The sequence below is a fragment of the Podarcis muralis genome, chromosome 6 (genome assembly GCF_964188315.1).
Source record: "Podarcis muralis chromosome 6, rPodMur119.hap1.1, whole genome shotgun sequence".
NCBI lineage: Eukaryota > Metazoa > Chordata > Lepidosauria > Squamata > Lacertidae > Podarcis > Podarcis muralis.
Window position 1 is genome coordinate 100,804,859 of NC_135660.1, and position 18,989 is coordinate 100,823,847.

At 42.2% G+C, this 18,989-nt stretch overlaps 1 protein-coding gene across 18 annotated transcripts in view; it reads left to right on the plus strand.

Moving 5' to 3' along the window:
• The window catches only part of CCDC91 (coiled-coil domain containing 91), a 143,253-nt gene that overhangs the window by 91,949 nt on the left and 32,315 nt on the right, over positions 1-18,989 (plus strand). For 11 of the 18 annotated variants that reach the window (XM_077930843.1, XM_077930844.1, XM_077930848.1 and 8 more), the window contains 3 exons: positions 3,895-3,987; positions 8,545-8,613; positions 9,561-9,746. In XM_077930843.1, coding sequence (XP_077786969.1) covers positions 3,895-3,987; positions 8,545-8,613; positions 9,561-9,746 — 348 coding nt within the window. The remainder of the gene's footprint in view (positions 1-3,894; positions 3,988-8,544; positions 8,614-9,560; positions 9,747-18,989) is intronic. The other 7 variants (XM_077930839.1, XM_077930837.1, XM_077930851.1 and 4 more) reach the window with 3 other exon arrangements.

Below are 18,989 nucleotides of genomic sequence, written 5' to 3' on the forward strand. Positions count from 1 at the left end.
CGATAAAGAAGGCTGCCTGGGAGGGGGGAGGTAAAGGAAAGGAGACAGGAATACTAAAACAATGAGGAGAGAAATTAGAAGAAAAGGAGGAGCAAAAAACTGCTCCAGCTAAGGAAAAGACACTAATGCAAACAAGAGGGAAGGGGGTGTTGAAAGGAAGCAGCTGAGCAGCTGATCAGCAAGCGATCAGGAGGGAGATAAGGGACTGTAGAGATAAAGGAGGCAGCCTGGGAGGGAGGAGGTAAAAGCACATGGATCCTCAGGATTTTTGCATTGGGTCACCCAAAATTCACCATCAGATCACATAGCATGTCCATGGCTACAGCCTGCACTAAAAAAATCACGCACCCACTGTTTTGTGGGGCCGCAATGGTGCAAAAACATGGTTACAAAGCACGGATCCAAATGGATTCTCAGGATTTTTGCATTGGGCTACCCCAAAGTCACCGTCAAATCACATATCATGTCTGTGGCCACAGCATGAACCGCAAAAATCATACATCCACTGTTTCGTTCAGAATATATATTTTTTCTTGTTTTCCTCCTCTAAAAACTAGGTGCGTCTTATGGTCAGGTGCATCTTATGGAGCAAAAAATACAGTACTTTTATTTAATGCATACATACGTTTGGTGGTTGATGGTTCTGGATTCCTAGGTAGCAGAGGCCTGGAGAAAGCATTTCCGTCTCCTGGACCCTTTTCCTAATAAGGGCCAATTACACAGCCAAAAGTGTGTAAAATAAATAACTGGCACAATATAAGGTACAATTGTCCTGTCTCCATTTCTCATTAATTTATTAGTTTGTCAGGGAAACCATTGATGTGTAAACATCGTAAGCTTCCTGAACAAAATAACCACATTTTTAGGATTGAAACTTCACAAACTGCTGTGTCAGAGATACTGTCTTTGTTAATATCATAGTGAGAACAAAGAGAAACTCCTAAATAAAATATTCAGGTATGTAGATGAACTGCATTTCCCAAACTCGGTGTAGCAAAATAACAGAAATATAGCAACTGTATTGCAATTGACACTAAGCTGAGGTCTTCATTCAGATAGGTATTGATAAGTTTCAAGAAATACTTTTCTAAATCTGTTTTCCAAACCCAGTTGAGCTTATGTGTCTAATTCCTCCCCATTCCACCCACTACACAAACGTTCTGTAGGAACTGACTGAAATTATTTTAGCAAATGTTTCCTGTCTGTACATACCAAACAGTTTCCCAAAATATTTTACTTAAAACTCCTTAATTTCTCCCTACAGATGTTAAGGTTTTTTTAAGTGTGTTGGTAGAGGATCCTGCTTTTAGAGATCAAGGCCAGGGAAGATGTCTTGAAAGCCAGAGGGGCAAAAGCATTGCAAACAGTTATGGTGATTTATTCAGGCCTTTATCCAAATTTCTGAGCAAAACCTGTTCTTGAAGATGGTCTGTAAATCTCTTCAGTTAATTTTACATGCTTTATACTGAACAACATAGTCAATAATCTTTATTTTTTTAAAAAATAATTTTTATTAACAGGCCAATCACATCACATTATCATATCACATTAATTCCAAATTATACAGCCAAATTTTAAATTTTGTTGGGGGTACCCATACATCAAGCTCCACTCAAGTCCAAAACACATGACTTATCTTACTGCTTTCATTAGACAGTTCTGTCCAGTTTGATCCGGATAGTCCTTTATTACTTCCTTTCTCTTCTTGTTGTTATCATAAATTCCTTTCTTTGCGATCTCTGATGATTTTCACAAGCAGGTTGAAAGCTGGCATTCTATGTGGATTTTTGTACTCTTCCAAAAATCATATCGGTCAGGGACAGCCTCTGTACAACACTTCCATACACAAGATTAGTCTCCGATCTGTCCTTTATTTTTCAAATAAATCAGATCAAATGAGTCTGGGGGCTCTGTCAGGTCAAACTTGCATTCCAACATTCCTTCTCATTCGAACAGTCCTGATTCTCCTCCCCCAGTCCTTCTTCCTCCGACAAGCCTGTCTTAGCGAGACGCCATATTTTAACTGCGCCATAAGAATTTTCCTCTTTTCTCACCATTCTCCAGTCTTCTTTCCTGTTTTAATCCATCCCACATAGTTCTTAAAATCTTGCCTATGATTCATAAAAACGCAACAATCTTGTTTCTATCTGGGGTGAATGGTTATTAATGTCACATCATGCAGAGAAAAAAAAGAGTTTTTTCCTCCACCCCCCCTTCGTTCCAAACATACAGTCCTTGTGGTAATTCATCAGAAGATTTACTTATCCGTCCGTCACTCCTGGTCGCAGAGATCCATTAATCAGCAGTCTTATTGTCGAGCTTTACTTGATGTATGTGCTTTCAGCTTCGTTTCCAATCATATGTTTCCAATTATAATTCCAAGCTGAAGCAACCAGCACGCGCTAATTGGAATCGGCGTCAGGAAGATCTGACTTCACCGAGGGCCTGTGCCAAGTGTTCGGCACCCCCATCACTCGTATCAGGGGGTGCATTGTGAACACCGCTGGCAGGACAGTGCTCCCCCACATCCTGGGGGAGCTTAGGAAGGCTGCATACTTCCCTTAGCAGCCCCTTAGTACCTCATATGGGTCAGAGAGATGTTATTGTCGGCCATCTTCCAACGCGCCACCTGGTGGCCCCTAGTCAATAATCTTTAAAACCTCTTGGGCCACCCTTATTGTTTAATGGGAAAGGGACACACCTGTGTGCATTTTAGAACTAACTGTTTTTTGTCATCTTTGATATCCATATTCAGAGCCATTGCAGATATTACTTTGAAAAACATCCCCCTTTGCTTTTGTCTTTTAAAATTTACACTTGAAAGCATGGCCACATGGAAGATTGTAGAAGCTACATCAGTGATTAGAAAAAACTTCAAGTTTTATTATTTTTATATTAATAGATTGTGCAGTTTTTCTTAGCACAGTAGCAGCTGCTGTCATATCCCCATGTGAACCTAAAAGAGATGTTGCACTTGCTCACAAGTAGACTTGTGAGCAACTATTTTCACATATTTGTTGGCTCTGGCAACATCTGTTCTGGCTCTCTAGGGACAGGCTTAGGAGGCACAAATGGATGTTCTTGTATCCACTGTTTGCAGATCAAGGGCGGGGGATGTTTAATTTTTACTGTAGAAGGGGCATATGGATGAGGGGAACTGAACAATGCCCATCTTGTCTTTATCTCCCCATGCCCTTGCACTTTTGCTTTAGCTCACTTGATATCGGAGCCAGGCTGGGAGAAAGTGATACGCATGCACAGTGAAAGTTAGGGGAAGAGATCCCCTTCCTCACCATTTGTCATGAAAATTAGATACACACACTGCACTTTTCCTCAGGGAAAGCCATTTGGCCCCATCATTGCCCATCAAACAGTAAATACTTTTTAGTTCCGGTGTGTTTTTAATTACATATACAATATTTTATAAAAAGCAGCTCCATATATCATTTATGCTAGCTTCAGTTATCATTTTTAAAATTGTGAATGGAAAAATATAGTTTCTGATAATAGGTGGGATATAAATTATTGGAATAAACAGTGGTAAAAATAAGCACAAACTAAATTGAAATGTCTTTTTAGAATCCATATTTTAAATACTTACTAACATTACAAGTGAATTGTCACCATTTTTACTGCGTATGCTAGTGGAGTCACTGATCTTGTTTCTATGTACTACATAAAAATGAAGTTGTGCACACACAGCAGATGACAAGGTATCAGTATAATTTCATATAACCTGCAATTTCCCTTTACTGCTGCTCAGTACACACACAGAACCTATATATGTGTCTACATGTGTTATATATTATCTGTAACAACCTGTTCCTTTTACCAGCTCTCATTTGCCACTAATGCAGTTGCAGAGTCATAGCATATGATCCTCTTCTTTTATAGCATCAAAGGTTGCTTGATATGTTGGACAAAGAGCACAAAGTGTTAGAAGAAAAAACAGAAGAATCTTTGCTGCAGCAATCACAAAAATATAAGGTACATTGTATATACAAACTTTAAAGCTTTTAAAACCCAGGGGTCAACGATTTCCTGCAGGTACCCATAGAAACCTTACCTGGTGCCCACCCCCCACCCCCCGGTGAAATTGGCCTTGAGAGAAGCACCCTGTGGCAGGCAATAGAATAGGTTCTGATGTGTGTTTGATTGTGGTGTTTCAGCGCATTTTGCCCACAATAATTTCTCCAATTTGCAATTAACATGCAAGTCCAAAAATATTGGCAACCCCTGCTTAGAAGCTTGGTGGTAGTAGAGTGTCATTTGAGGTACATAGTGCTGAGAACAAATAACATTTATTTGGTGGTTTTGGGGTGCAGGCAATCTTTTGTTTGGGGTGGAAGACTCCTCTGCATAAAATGGGCTGAGGAAATGCATTTTTCTCAAAAGGGTTTTTTAAGCAATCCTAGCATTTTACACTTTCTGTCCACTATTTTATCTCTTATTTCAAGTCCTATCTCTCCGCCCTCCAGATCTTCCTTTCTTCACTAAGACCCTTTGTTAAAGTTTGTTGGGTCGTATATCTATTGACCCACTGAGTCTGCTGCAACGGCCCTGCAATAAATTTGATTTATTGCCATTCCAACAAACTTCCAATGGTGCCCACACGCTTCCACTCCGCGCGCTGCCACTCTCTCCAGTTGCTGGGTAATAGCATAGTTCACACGCCGCGTAAAATGGCTTGTCTGTGTCGACGTGGTGTCCTCAATAACTCAGCTCGACACCAGTGCTTCTAATCTAAAACTCTTTATTTAGAAGCATTCAAAACAGAAAAGAAAAACCTACAGAATCTAGCTGCATGTTTGCAGCTTTCTGCCTCTTAACAAAAAACGAAACGACCTTGCTCACATTCTCAGACAGACTGCTCTTCAGAGAGAGCTCAGCCCCCACAGAGCACAGATCAAAGGAATAAAATGCTCGGATCATGTGGGCAGTGCACCCAGTCAATAAGAACGCTCCTGGAGTGTTAACAACACCCCTTCAGGAATGGAAAACCTCCCCATAGGCTAGGCTATGCCACCCTACCCTTTTATTTTGTTTTTTTCTGTTGAGTGGGAGAGGAGAAGACAGAGGGTTTAAAAGGTTATATTTATTTAGCTGATCTTACTGGGGGGATCCTTTGGGTTTGTTTGTTTTTTAACCCTGAAATAAAATAAAATTAAAAAACAAAAGCCATAGGCTAGGCTTTTCACCTTAGGCATTTCCCTCTTGCCAACATTTACTGTGCTCCTCAGTCCTCTTTGGGACTGAAAATTGTGCTCTGTGGCCACATCAAAGCTCTAGGATCTAGAACAAAGTTCATGCCTTGCACCTCTCCTTAGGGCTGATGACTGCAAATCAGGGGAAATGGGACCTTAGAGGGTAGGGTTATTTGATTTAGTTGTTTATTGAGTAAAAATTATACACCTCTTGATTGTAAAAAACAACAACAACCTCAAAGCAGCTTACAAAAAGATAAGATAATAAAATCACAAAAAATAACAACGCTACTTTAAAACATACAAAAGGTAAAATACTAAAACAGAATAAAATTATTTCAACCTTCTAAGCATCTGGGTAGGCTTGTCAGGATTTAACCTCCTTCCATCGGGCCTGTAAGACAGAGCTATTCTGTCTGGCCTTTAATTTGAATTCAGCCTGATCTTTTATTCCCCTTCCTCCCCCCTCCCCTTTTTATGAAGATTACCCGCTCTGGGACCCCACAGCTAATTCTCCCCATGTCTCCTCGCTGGCCCAAGTAGGACTAATTCAGCCAGCTAGCCCTGGTGACTATCTAATGCTTATTAGATGGATTTTCCCCAAATTGATTTTTGAACTTTGAATTTTATTGTTACTCGACTTCCGGGTTAGCGCGATCGGCTAATGGCGGATTCCCTCCGAGCTCCGGAGGGAATCGGCTCTGCTGGAGACGGGTCCTGCCGCGGCGGCGACGCGGGGACCCTTAGAAACCGCAGGCACTGAAGCCTGCGGACTTGGTGACTCAGCGGGCACCTTAAGCGCCCCCTGACCCACAAAGAGCCTTTTTAAAGGCTTCGGAGAGGGTACGGAGAGTGGCGTGGTGCTGTGAGTAAACCGCTACTTCAGTGGAGTGAAGCCGCGAGCCATGGCCGGAGAGCGCTGACTTTTTTCCTTGAAAATTCGGACTGGAAAAGAATCAACCCGTGAGTAGAACGGAATTGGGATTTAAAAAAAAAAATTCCCTTTGAATTCGGTACGACCGGGGGATGTGCTAAAAGGAAGTCCGCACCCCCCTTCCTGCAGATGACCTAAAGCAAGAATCGGATAACTAAGGTGGAGAGACCATTCCTCTCCTTGTGAGATAAAAGATATTAATTTCACGATTGGCATAAGAAGTTTTGTGCTGGAGGATAAGTGCTGAATTTTAGAAGTTGCTGTGTAACCCCCCCGGATCCCGGGAGCGTCCTGCGAGTGAGCCTGTCGAGGAGACATAAGGAGTTTGACAGCTGTGGAGGAGCTGTCAAAAGAGTTGTCAAAGGTAGAAAGACTTGCTATTTACTATTTTTGTGGATTAAGTGTGCTACATTTAAACTTAAGTTGTTGGAAACAAAGAAGAAATAAATAACAAGGTAACGGATTGTTGGAAAAGGATTATTAAGTAACAAGAATCCCTCTAGGGGGAATTCTGAGGCATTACAATGGCTGCAGATGGAAAATTACAGGCCGAGCTTGAAAAAATGTTTTTTCTCGTGGGAAAATTACAAGACCAGAGTACAGCTATGGCTAGAAGGATTGCGACCTTGAATTCTAAAGTAAGCAATTCTGTTGACTGTGTTAAGGATTTGACTGGAAAAAATTCTGCAGCCGAATCAGAAGAGATATCGTCAGAAATTGAGGAGAGGGAAGAAGGAGCGGAAGTGGAAATGACCAACCAGAAGCCTATAATTGTGGAATACAAGGAAAGTAAGAAGTGGGTTATGAAAATTTGAATGGAAGCTAAGAATGAAGAATGGAGTGATCTCCTTATGGGGAGATCGGAAGATTTATGGATTACAAATCTGCTTAAGACGAAAGAGGGAGCCTCTGGGACATTTGGAATATTTGGGTTGAAAAGAAGCAAGAAATATGATTGGGGCTCCACTTTTGAACATGGAGGACTGGTTGGAAGAAACTTCGATTTTACAGAGATAGAGCTCCTTCGAGACCTGCTGACCAACACAAAGGGCTACCAACAAAATCGGCAGAGAGGGACTGACAGAGACTTGAAGGCCTCGGATGTGAGAAATCCAGGCTAAGAACTGGACAATTATTGTGGACAATTATTCCTTTCTTTTGGGATGGGACTGAAACCGGGAAAGGGGGGGATGAGAGCAGAACTTTAAGAACTTTTATGCTTTTTTGTGTTTAGTTATTATGATAAATAATTAATATGAAAAGGGGAAATTTGTGGAAGGGAATCTGGGTCGACCTTAGAAAAGGATGTAATGTTTATAATAGTTGTGTATAAGTTAAATTTGGCTAATTAAGAAGAACCAAGTTAAAAAATGATAATAATATTATAAGGATGAGAGATAAGATTAAGATAATAATATTATAAGGATGAGAGATAAGAACTTGCTGAGCTAACTATTGGAACTGGGATGCATGACGGGGAGATGAGGGGAAGTCAGGGAAAGTGGTTAAGAAAGTAAGGATTTGAAATTATACATGTTTGTTTTTGTCTTTGTGTGTTTGTGCTGTCTATATAAAATGTGAAAACTCAATAAAAATTTATTAAAAAAAATGAATTTTATTGTTACTCATGTTTTTATACTGTATTTTATGCTGCTTCTACAATTAAGTTTTTTAAATTTGTTGTTAGCCGCCCTGAGCCCGGTTTTCTGACCGGGAAGTGCAGGGTAATAATAATAATAATAATAATAATAATAATAATAATAATAATAATAAATATTATTATTATTATTATTATTATTATTATTATTATTATTAAGCAAGAATGTTTTTAGCAGGCACAGGAAACAGCAGAGCAAAGGCGCCTGCTCTTCTCAGCTGCCGTTTAATCTTAATAGGCAGGGAGTTCCATATTGCAGGTGCTTACAAATGTGGAACCAGTATTATGTGGCACCTGTAGTAATGCCAATTCTGCCGATCGAAGCGGTCTCGTAGGTAAGGTGGTCCCAAGTTGTTGAGGGCTTTATATACTAATAGTAGCACCTTGAACTTGGCCTGGTAGCAAATCGGCAAACAGTGCAGATCTCTGAGCACAGGTATTCTATGTTGACAGGCTCTCATTCCTGTCAGCAGTCTTGCTGCAGCATTCTTCACTTAACTGCAGCTTCCAGGTCAAATGCGAAAGAAACGCCACACAGAGTACATTGCAGTAATGCAGTCTTAATCCAGTCTAGGTTTATGCTCCTTCATAACTTGGTATTCACTTGGTATTATGTATAATAAGTTTTAAAAGTCAATATAAAGTTTACAAAGGAAATGCCCAGTTATTATAAAATAATGAATTTAATAACAAACTAAGCACTTGTATTTTTACACTTTAATATGCTTTACTTTGTATTGTATTTGCAGAACATGCTGGGAAAATGCATGGAGAGCGAGAGGGAAAGCAATAAGGAAGCTTTGGCAGCCTCTGCAAAGGTACCTCGGCTTGCAGAAAGAATTGATGAAATCACCTTTTGAACTGTTTTATGGTTATTCTATATGGAATATTGTTGGCATGAGTATAAAGTAATTAAAAAAAATTAAACTGCACAGTCCTGTGCATATCTACTCAGAAGTGAGAACCATTGAGTAGAAGGTGAACAATGTCTGAAATTTGGAATTGCTAGTTATTTTTTCCTCCTGGCCCAGCCCAAAAACCGAATCAGTGACTTAAGATTAAATTGAGAGTTGTGTCCAAATTTTGCGAGTTAATCTTCTAAAAACAAGAAAGTTAGTTGTTTTGGTTTCTCAATGCAAGTCAATGCAGTTTCCTAATAATTGCATTTCCAGATCACAGTCCGAATCCTGGGATCCAGTTGGGTTCAGATCATCCTGGGGCTGATCTAAATTGCTAAATAAAGCCCCAAATTGGATTGAGGGGTCCATGCACAGCCCAAGGTGTGCATCCAAAAATTTGGGACACCCTGCCATTGAAAGGTGAGAGCTAGGCATGAGTGTCACAGCCTTAGTCTGTAAATTCTGGCATTCCTTGTGCTCTGGGCATGCATTTTTCTCTCTCTCTTCAGAAGGGCTGATTGAGCCAGTATGTCTATCGGGATTGTATTCTCTCTCAGTCCCCGTGCTAGGGCCAGTGCTCCCAGCCTCTGTAGAGGAGGAACAACAGTCTGGCTGAGGGAGAGTGACGCTGACTGTGGTTAGCTGGTGGGCGGACAAGCTTTGTTGGAGTCAGATGGTCAGTTCTACCTCTAAAAGTCTTCAAGCTTTGCCACCAGTGAGGGAGATTCTCGCCTTTCCTTCTGGCTAGAAGAAAGGTTGGGAGAATATTTATTGTTGGTGCCTAGACTTAGGAATCCTATGCAACATTGTGTATCTGTGTGTGTGCTGAATAAATAGATAAAACTATTTTTAATTTCCCTTTATATGATTTGAAGATTGAAAAAGAAGAGCTGGAAGCTGCCATTGTAACAGCAGTAAAAGCAGAAAGAGAAAACATGAAAAAACTCCATGTAGAAGAAAAGGAACTATGGCAAGCAGAGAGAAACAAAGATCAGGAAAGGATTGCTCAAGCAATTGCAGATGCAGTTGAAGAACAGAGACAAAGCAGTCAGGTTAGTTAATTTCACATGCACTTACCTGTTACTCGACTCCAGTGCTATTACTGTGAAAGCAAGAGCACCCTGTTGTAAGCAGTAAAGCACTGACCAATACATTTTAGTCACATTTTTATTTTTTATCACTATTATTATTACTTCTATACAACTGCACCACTGTTGTTAACAATCTTAAGTTAGATCATCCCTTAGCTCCTGAGAGAGGCTTTTTATAACTTTTCTTACTTATCCTTCCCCTGTATTTTTGTGTGAGTCCTTGCTGGCTAGACTTGTTGCAGAATTAGGGGGAGCCGCTCCTTGCCTGCTGCTGCTGAATCATTGACTCTTCACACCTGTAGCTTGGAGGAGGCAGCTCCAAGAGCTGTGTGGGCAGTCCTGGCTAGCCCAAGGACTTTCTAAAACCAGCTGCAGAAGTGCAGCAGGTTAACTGAAGGGATGACATCAGAGGGCTGAAACAAGGACAAAGGCGCGGTGCTATTTGACTTGTTTTTACTTCGAGAATGGTGTTGTTATGTGGTTGACTATACAGATTGCTGGTTGTCCCAGGAATGTCAGGGCAAGAGAGTGTTGCAGTCCTGTGGACTTAGTACCTTTGCAGGGAGTAGTTTGGTTACTTCCCAGATGAGAGCTGGGATCAGAAATGAGAACTTAAGATAGACTATGGGGGCAAGAGGAATTGCTGCCATCTGCATTTTCTGCGGCTCATAAGGATCACAGAGCCCCTGGGTTATGCGAAAGCCTGAGACCAGCAGCAGAGCAGGCACAAGATACTGGTTAGGCCACAAGATCAGTGTGGCCATTTTCATTATTTGTAGGAATAAATGCAAAAAGCAAAACACTGCCTACCACCCAAGGATGCAGGGACACACATCAGCCTCCCTGTCATTTAAGAACCACCACTAAAATATAAAAAGCTATTAAAAGCAATTTGGACTTCTAGGCTCCTGTACTGGCCTCTCTCTTTACTTGCATCTGTTGGTATGGACAGGCTTCCTCAGATTGGGGTTTGGCAGTCATAGTTTCCATTTTCGAAAAAGGGTTAAAAAAACAATCCGGCAAACTACAGAGCAATTTGTCTATTTAACACCGTTAGCAAGCTCTATGCAAAAAAACACAGGAAACTCTTGGATTGACTGGAACAAGAGAACATTCTAGCAGACGAAAAAGCTGGGTTTAGGGAAAGGCGATCTACCATTGATTAATGTTTCGTATTACGTCATTTGATTAAGAAATATTCCTCTAGTAATACAACCTCTGTATAATGCCACCTTTATAGACTTTGACTCCATATCCCTACCCACCTTGTGGGGAGAAATTGAAGGCATCTTCAAATGATAGATGGTTACTCTATCTCGGGTGTCCAGCTTCCAAGACACTGCAATCTACTCCCACTATTAAAAATCTGGCAGTTGTTGATCATTTTGGGGGGGAGGATAAGCCAACGTTATTGTGCTTTTTGGGGGGAGGGGATTGGGGTCCCAGGATAGACCACGGACACCCCACAATCGACCGGTAGATCACGATCGACCTGTTGGACATTCCTGCTCTATCTAATACAAATGGATGGAGGCTCGCAACATTATACAGGAGGCAGCAACGAAAACCATCCCAATGAAAAGGAAATGCAAGAAAGCAAAGTGGCTGTCCAACGAGGCCTTACAAATAGCGGGGGAGAGAAGGCAAGCAAAATGCGAAGGAGATAGTTAAAGATACAGGAAATTGAATGCAGATTTCAAAAAAATAGCAAGGAGAGACAAGAAGGCCTTCTTAAACGAGCAGTGCAAAGAAATAGAGGAAAACAACAGAATGGGAAGAACCAGAGATCTGTTCGAGAAAATTGGAGATATGAAAGGAACATTTTGTACAAAAATTACCATAATAAAGGACAAAAGTGGTAAGGACCTAAACAGAAGCAGAAGACATCAAGAAGAGGTGGCAAGAATACACAGAGGAATTATACCAGAAAGATAGGGATGGCTCGTACACCCCAGGTAGTGTGGTTGCTGACCTTGAGCCAGACATCCTGGAGAGTGAAGTCAAATGGGCCTTAGAAAGCACTACAAATAACATGGCCAGTGGAAGTGATGGTATTCCAGCTGAACTATTTAAAATTTTAAAAGATGATGCTGTGAAGGTGCTACACTCAATATGCCAGCAAGTTTGGAAAACTCAGCAGTGGCCAGAGGATTGGAGAAGATCAGTCTATATCCCAATCCCAAAGAAGGGCAGTGCCAATGAATGCTCCAACTACCGCACAATTGCACTCATTTCACACGCTAGCAAGGTTATGCTTAAAATTCTACAAGGAAGGCTCAAGCAATATGTGGACAGAGAACTCCCAGAAGTGCAAGCTGGATTTAGAAGAGGCAGAGGAACCAGAGACCAAATTGCAAACATGCGCTGGATTATGGAGAAAGCTAGAGAGTTCCAGAAAGACATCTACTTCTGCCTAATTGACTATGCAAAAGCCTTTGACTGTGTTGACCACAGCAAACTATGGCAAGTTCTTAAAGAAATGGGAGTGCCTGATCACCTCATCTGTCTCCTGAGAAATCTCTATGTGGGACAAGAAGCTACAGTTAGAACTGGATATGGAGCAACTGATTGGTTCAAAACGGGGAAAGGAGTACGACAAGGCTGTATTTTGTCTCCCTGCTTATTTAATTTATATGCAGAATACATCATGTGAAAGGCTGGGCTGGATGAATCCCAAGCTGGAATTAAGATTGCCGGAAGAAATATCAACAACCTCAGATATGCAGATGACACAACCTTGATGGCAGAAAGTGAGGAGGAATTAAAGAACCTTTTAATGAGAGTGAAAGAGGAGAGCGCAAAATATGGTCTGAAGCTCAACATCAAAAAAACGAAGATCATGGCCACTGGGCCCATCACCTCCTGGCAAATAGAAGGGGAAGAAATGGAGGCAGTGAGAGATTTTACTTTCTTGGGCTCCATGATCACTGCAGATGGTGACAGCAGCCACGAAATTAAAAGACTCCTGCTTCTTGGGAGAAAAGCAATGACAAACCTAGACAGCATCTTAAAAAGTAGAGACATCACCTTGCCAACAAAGGTCCGTATAGTAAAAGCTATGGTTTTCCCAGTAGTGATGTATGGAAGTGAGAGCTGGACCGTAAAGAAGGCTGATCGCCGAAGAATTGATGCTTTTGAATTATGGTGCTGGAGGAGACTCTTGAGAGTCCCATGGATGGCAAGAAGATCAAACCTCTCCATTCTTAAGGAAATCAGCCCTGAGTGCTCACTGGAAGGACAGATCCTGAAGCTGAAGCTCCAATACTTTGGCCACCTCATGAGAAGAGAAGACTTCCTGGAAAAGACCCTGATGTTGGGAAAGATGGAGGGCACAAGGAGAAGGGGACGACAGAGGACGAGATGGTTGGATAGTCTTCACGAAGCTACCAGCATGAGTTTGACCAAACTGCGGGAGGCAGTGGAAGACAGAAGTGCCTGGCGTGCTCTGGTCCATGGGGTCACGAAGAGTCGGACATGACTAAACAACAACAACAAGGGTCATCTTACTGGAGCAATATATTCTTACAAAATCCTGTTCAGCATAAATCTCCTCTGTCTGGCTGAATGTGTGCCCACAAACAAAAACCACAGGGAAGCAAGCGAATTTCTTTTGGTTGTTCTACCCCCAGAACAACTTTAAGACACCTTGTACAAAAATCCTTTGACCTATTTGTCTGAAATTTGGCAGGTTTCTTACTGGGGGCACCTCTCTCCTGTTTTCTGTTTTCAGACCTCTTCCGTATAAAATACTGGGAAGATTACACAATTTTCCCCCAACCCAAACTAAAAAGACTGGTCTTGTGGGCAAACCACTACAACCATCCTCCGGAAATCTTACAGGATTCCTCCCCTCAAAATTTCATCAAAAGAGGGTTTTTTAAAGAAGAAGAAAAACTTTAAAGATGGCCAGCATTAAAAATAAAAATGGAAAATGGAAAAATTTACCTCTAGGTTTCCGACCTTATCCACTCTGGAAGGGGTACTATGCCTGGATATTTCATCCACTTCTGTTAAAATAGAGTGTGGGTGGGGGAAAGCAAAATATTGAAGTTGGTAAATTAAAAGAAAGTAAATATATTTTAGTTACCTTGTTACTTCCAGTATTTATGAGCACCCTGTATCTTCAGTATGCCATACGCATAGAAATCAGAAAAAAGAATAGCTTTTTTCTGTGCCTAGAAAAAATCCGGGTCATCACTGCATAATAGAATCATAGAATCATAGAATCATAGAGTTGGAAGAGACCACAAGGGCCATCGAGTCCAACCCCCTGCCAAGCAGGAAACACCATCAGAGCACTCCTGACATATGGTTGTCAAGCCTCTGCTTAAAGACCTCCAAAGAAGGAGACTCCACCACACTCCTTGGCAGCAAATTCCACTGTCGAACAGCTCTTACTGTCAGGAAGTTCTTCCTAATGTTTAGGTGGAATCTTCTTTCTTGTAGTTTGGATCCATTGCTCCGTGTCCGCTTCTCTGGAGCAATGGATCCAAACTACAAGAAAGAAGATTCCACCTAAACATTAGGTGGAAACATTAATAGTGATAAACATTAATAGTGATAAACAATGCTGCTGTCAAGGAGCTATCAATGAGCCAGGACATCCTCAGGGCAGGGCACACACACAGAAGATATGGAATGCAATTAGCTTTTTATTAGCAGAGAAACAACGATACAGCAATGTCCAGCATCTTAATGAAGGTGTTGCTGAAACTAAGCTCTAGGCCCACCCTTCTCCTCTAACCACTCATCCTACCAAGCAGACAAAGGCTGCATCAAGGGCGTGGGCTCCTCCTCAAGCAGAGCCGGGGGGGGGGGGAGGGCAGTCAGCAGAACTGGGACTGTCTCTGCGCATGCTGTGACTCTCAGCTTCTAATCCTGTCTTTGCAAGGCCCTCCTTCTCCTGATCCCCTTGATCACTTAGCTCTCCTGCTTCTATCAGCTCCCAGATTGTCCCTTCTGCTGAGTGCTCCTCAGTGTCCCACCACCAGGCTCCGGTCTCTAAGGTGTCATCTTAGGAGCCCTCCTTGGGCTGGTGGCTCCCACCACTCTTCTTCATCCAGTCAGTCCCTGACAGCTCCTCTCCCCTCCCCTTCTCTGGCACAGCCATGAGGAGATACAGAGAAGCTTAACCACAGTTTAGCATAGCACCTGAACCCTAAACTATGGTTAATCTTAACGAAGGTTAGATGAAACATGCCAATTCATAAACAATGGTTTGAAAACTGAACATAGTTCAGATCAATTAAAAATTCTGAATTAAAAAACAGAAGCAAGAGCTTTAGCCATTTCAGAGTGGGGATAGGGCAAGCACGGGAAACCAAAGCTCACTGCACCTCATTCTTGTAACAGTAAACCGTTGTTTATCATTATCTGTACAAGGCCAATGTGTATCACGCCCCTCCATTAAAGTTCTGAAAATGTTTCAGTTTTCTATCTTTTCCCTATAAAAACAACTTGTTTTCTCTACAAACATCTTGAATGTTACATAAATCCAAGTTTTCCAGGTAACTTAATAAATTGGAAATATTGTTCCTTGTGGAGACATAAATATGACAGTGATAAATGATATTATATCACCAGGGGAATGCTAGACTTTTTTACAGTGGTATCTGTAGCAGATGTACAGCATAAGCGAGTCCAAAATATTATTTGTTTCCTTTGAGCAGGGTATGTTGGGATTTCCATTTCAGACATATGCTATCCAGGTGGATAAATGCAAATTATAAAGGAGACTTACTATATTCAAAGAAAGGCTTTGCATAAAACTTCTTAGTTCTTTTGGAATGTAATATGGGTGAAAAAACATGACTTCCTAAAATAAGTAAAGTTCTGATTACAGTAATACACTTGGCTTTTCCTCTGCAGCTTTGTGTTCTTTGTAATACCAATGCTGCGGATGTTGCATGGTGTGCAAGCAGGATGGCGTGCTGGCAATGTTCCACTATTTTTGTTCTATCTTTAGCATCTTGCTTATATTTGACATGGTCCTTTTAAAGGCCAATTCATATATGGTAGCTGTCAGAATAAATCACAGGAGGATTCTTAAGTCAGGTAGGTTTTTTGGGGGGTGGGGGTGGAACTCTCAACCGTTTGCGTGCCACCAACTGAAAAGGATAAAATTGTACACAAGGTGCAAAATCCACAGTTTTATTTATGTGAAAATGTTTCTCTCATCTATTTTATATAAAATCTAGTAAACATTTTAACATAGCAGAAGCAAGCAAATCATTCAGGGATGTTGGATATAAGAAAGCAAGCGAAGGTGCAGCTATGTTAAATTCAGTGGAGTTTAAAGGTAAAGGTACCCCTGCCCGTACGGTCCAGTCTTGCCAGACTCTAGGGTTGTGCGCTCATCTCACTCAAGAGGCCGGGAGCCAGTGCTGTCCGCAGACACTTCCGGGTCACGTGGCCAGCGTGACATCGCTGCTCTGGCAAGCCAGCGCAGCACACGGAACACCGTTTACCTTCCCGCTAGTAAGCGGTCCCTATTTATCTACTTGCACCCGAAGGTGCTTTCGAACTGCTAGGTTGGCAGGTGCTGGGACCGAACGACGGGAGCGCACCCCGCCGCAGGGGTTCGAACCGCCGACGTTTCGATCGGCAAGTCCTAGGTGCTGAGGCTTTAACCCACAGCGCCACCTGCGTCAGTGGAGTTTACTCTTTAGTAAATATACCTGGGACTGAAGTGTTGTCATATATTTATTAAAATAGTTAACATCTTCAGTGTCAGGGAAGAGTTAGAGGTTTTCAGTTTATCAGAGGGAGAAAGCATTCCCCAAGGGGGGGAGGAGAGCAGTGAATCTAATAGAAGGGAGCAAGAGGAACAAGAGGGAGGGACCGGCTGTTCCCAGGAGAGGCCAGGGTTCAGTTCTAGCTCAGATTCGGAGGAGGGGAGATACAAGCCAGCTCTAGCCAGGAGGTTAGAAAAAAGAGCGGGAAAGCGAAGGGAAAGGCGCCTTCGCCATTTGGAGAGTGGCTGGTCATGGAGAAGCAGAGCTCAGAAGGTATCTGAAAGAAGGGACTCTGAGGAAGAATAGTTAAGAACTGTTTATAAGAAGGTTTTGTTAATACGCAATAAAAAGTTTTATAAAAGAACAAGAAGCGTTTCTGTGGTGATCTGAAGAGGACAACGACCAGTCCTGACATTCAGTTTAAAAATAATAATCTCCAAGGTATAAAAATCCATATTAAAAAATGATAAGACCAAAATGAATTAATAAAGTAAAACAAATAATTTAATTGTTCAATACTCAGTACAGTGGTGCCCCGCAAGACGAAATTAATTCGTTCCGCAAGTTTTGTCGTCTAGCGAATTTTTCGTCTTGCGAATTATTATTTAGACAAAGGAAACAAAGTCGCGAGACGTTTTCGTCTTGTGAAGCAAGCCCATAGGGAAATTCGTCTTGCGAGGCAACTCGCAAACGGAAAAACCTTTCGTCTAGCAAGTTTTTTGTCTTGCGAGGCATTCGTCTTGCGAGGTACCACTGTAGAAAGAAACTGCAGGAGGGGAGAGTGTTCATTCTTGTGCTCTGGTCCTGCTTGCAGGGGCCGCTGTGAGAACAGGAGGCTGGACTAGATGGGCCACTGACCTCATCCTGCAGATACTCTTCTTCTGTTATTGTAGAGCTACGCCTACACTACATTTAATGATTCCTTCATCCAGGTTTGTTCCCAACAAAATAATAATCCGTGATGGTGCAACTTTGCTACAAACTGGCTGTTGTGCCTTCCACGTTCATTCTTTTGGTAATGTCTCTTCCTGTATTTATGCTCTTCTGTATATTTGTAAATAAAGGAACTATTTATAAGAAAGGAGATTCCGACTAAACATCAGGAAGAACTTTCTGATAGTAAGAGCTCTTCCGCAGTGGAACGGACTCACTCTGGAGGTGGTGGACTCTCCTTCCTTGAAGGTTTTTAATCAGAGGTTGGATGGCCATCTGTCAGGGATGCTTTAGTTGAGATTCCTGCATTGCAGGCAGAGCTGTAGCTAGGTGATCTTTTATCACCCCTGGCAGAACCGTCCACAGACAAATTAGCCCCCTAGCCACAGACAAATTAGCTTTTCTTTCCGCCTCTCCTCCAACCCCCATTGAATTCCTCCTGCACTTCACCTTGTAATGAATTCTTTCACAGAAAATCCAATATTTAATTTATTACCGTATTTTTCTCTCTATTACACGCAGATTTTTTCTCCTAAAAAGGAAAGGGAAATGTCTGTGCGTGTTATGGAGCGAATGTGGGGGGGGGGGTGGTCCCTGGAGCCGATTAGGGGAGCGCAGGAACAAAAATCAGCAAAAATCAATTGTGCGTTGTGTCGGAGAGGGAAATCTGAAAAGAGGAAGTGGTTGCTTTCCTGCATTCTGCCTCAGGGTCTTACTGCCCACCCTCCTCTGTTTCGTTGCTGTGTTTGCTCAAACGGAACAAAGAGCAGGCAAATCCCCTCCCCTCCAGGCAAGCAGAGGGGAAAGCAGAGGTCTTTCCTTCTAATTCCTCTCTGTGCTGCTCGCAGGCAGCCAGAAAACATGCAGGAGGAGAGAGAAAGCTGGCTTCGGTTTGTGGAAACTTTTGCCTTTCTTTCCTCCCTCCCGTAAAATCCCACTCCTGCTTTCTTAGCCAGCTGCTTCTCTGCACACCGCTCTCTTGTCCCTTCTGTGTTTTTCCTTCACTCCCCACTTAAAATGTAGTTACAAAGCATGGATCCACATGGATCCTCAGGATCTTTGCATTGGGCCACCCCAAATTCACCATCAGATCACATAGCAGCCTGCCCCCCAAAAATCACACACCCACTGTTGCCTGGGGCTGCAATGGTGCAAAAACGTGGTTAAAAAGCATGGATCCACATGGATCCTCAGGATCTTTGCATTGGGCCACCCCAAATTCACCATCAGATCACATAGCAGCCTGCCCCCCAAAAATCACACACCCACTGTTGCCTGGGGCTGCAATGGTGCAAAAATGTGGTTAAAAAGCATGGATCCACATGGATCCTCAGGATCTTTGCATTGAGCTACCCCAAATTCACCATCAGATCACATGTCTGTGGCCACAGCATGAAGCACAAAAATGATACATCCACTGTTTCATTCAGAATTTTTTTCCTTGTTTTCCTCCTCTAAAAACGATGTGCGTGTTATGGTCAGGTGCGTGTTATAGAGCGAAAAATATGGTATTTCTTAATAAAAGGTTTCAGCAATG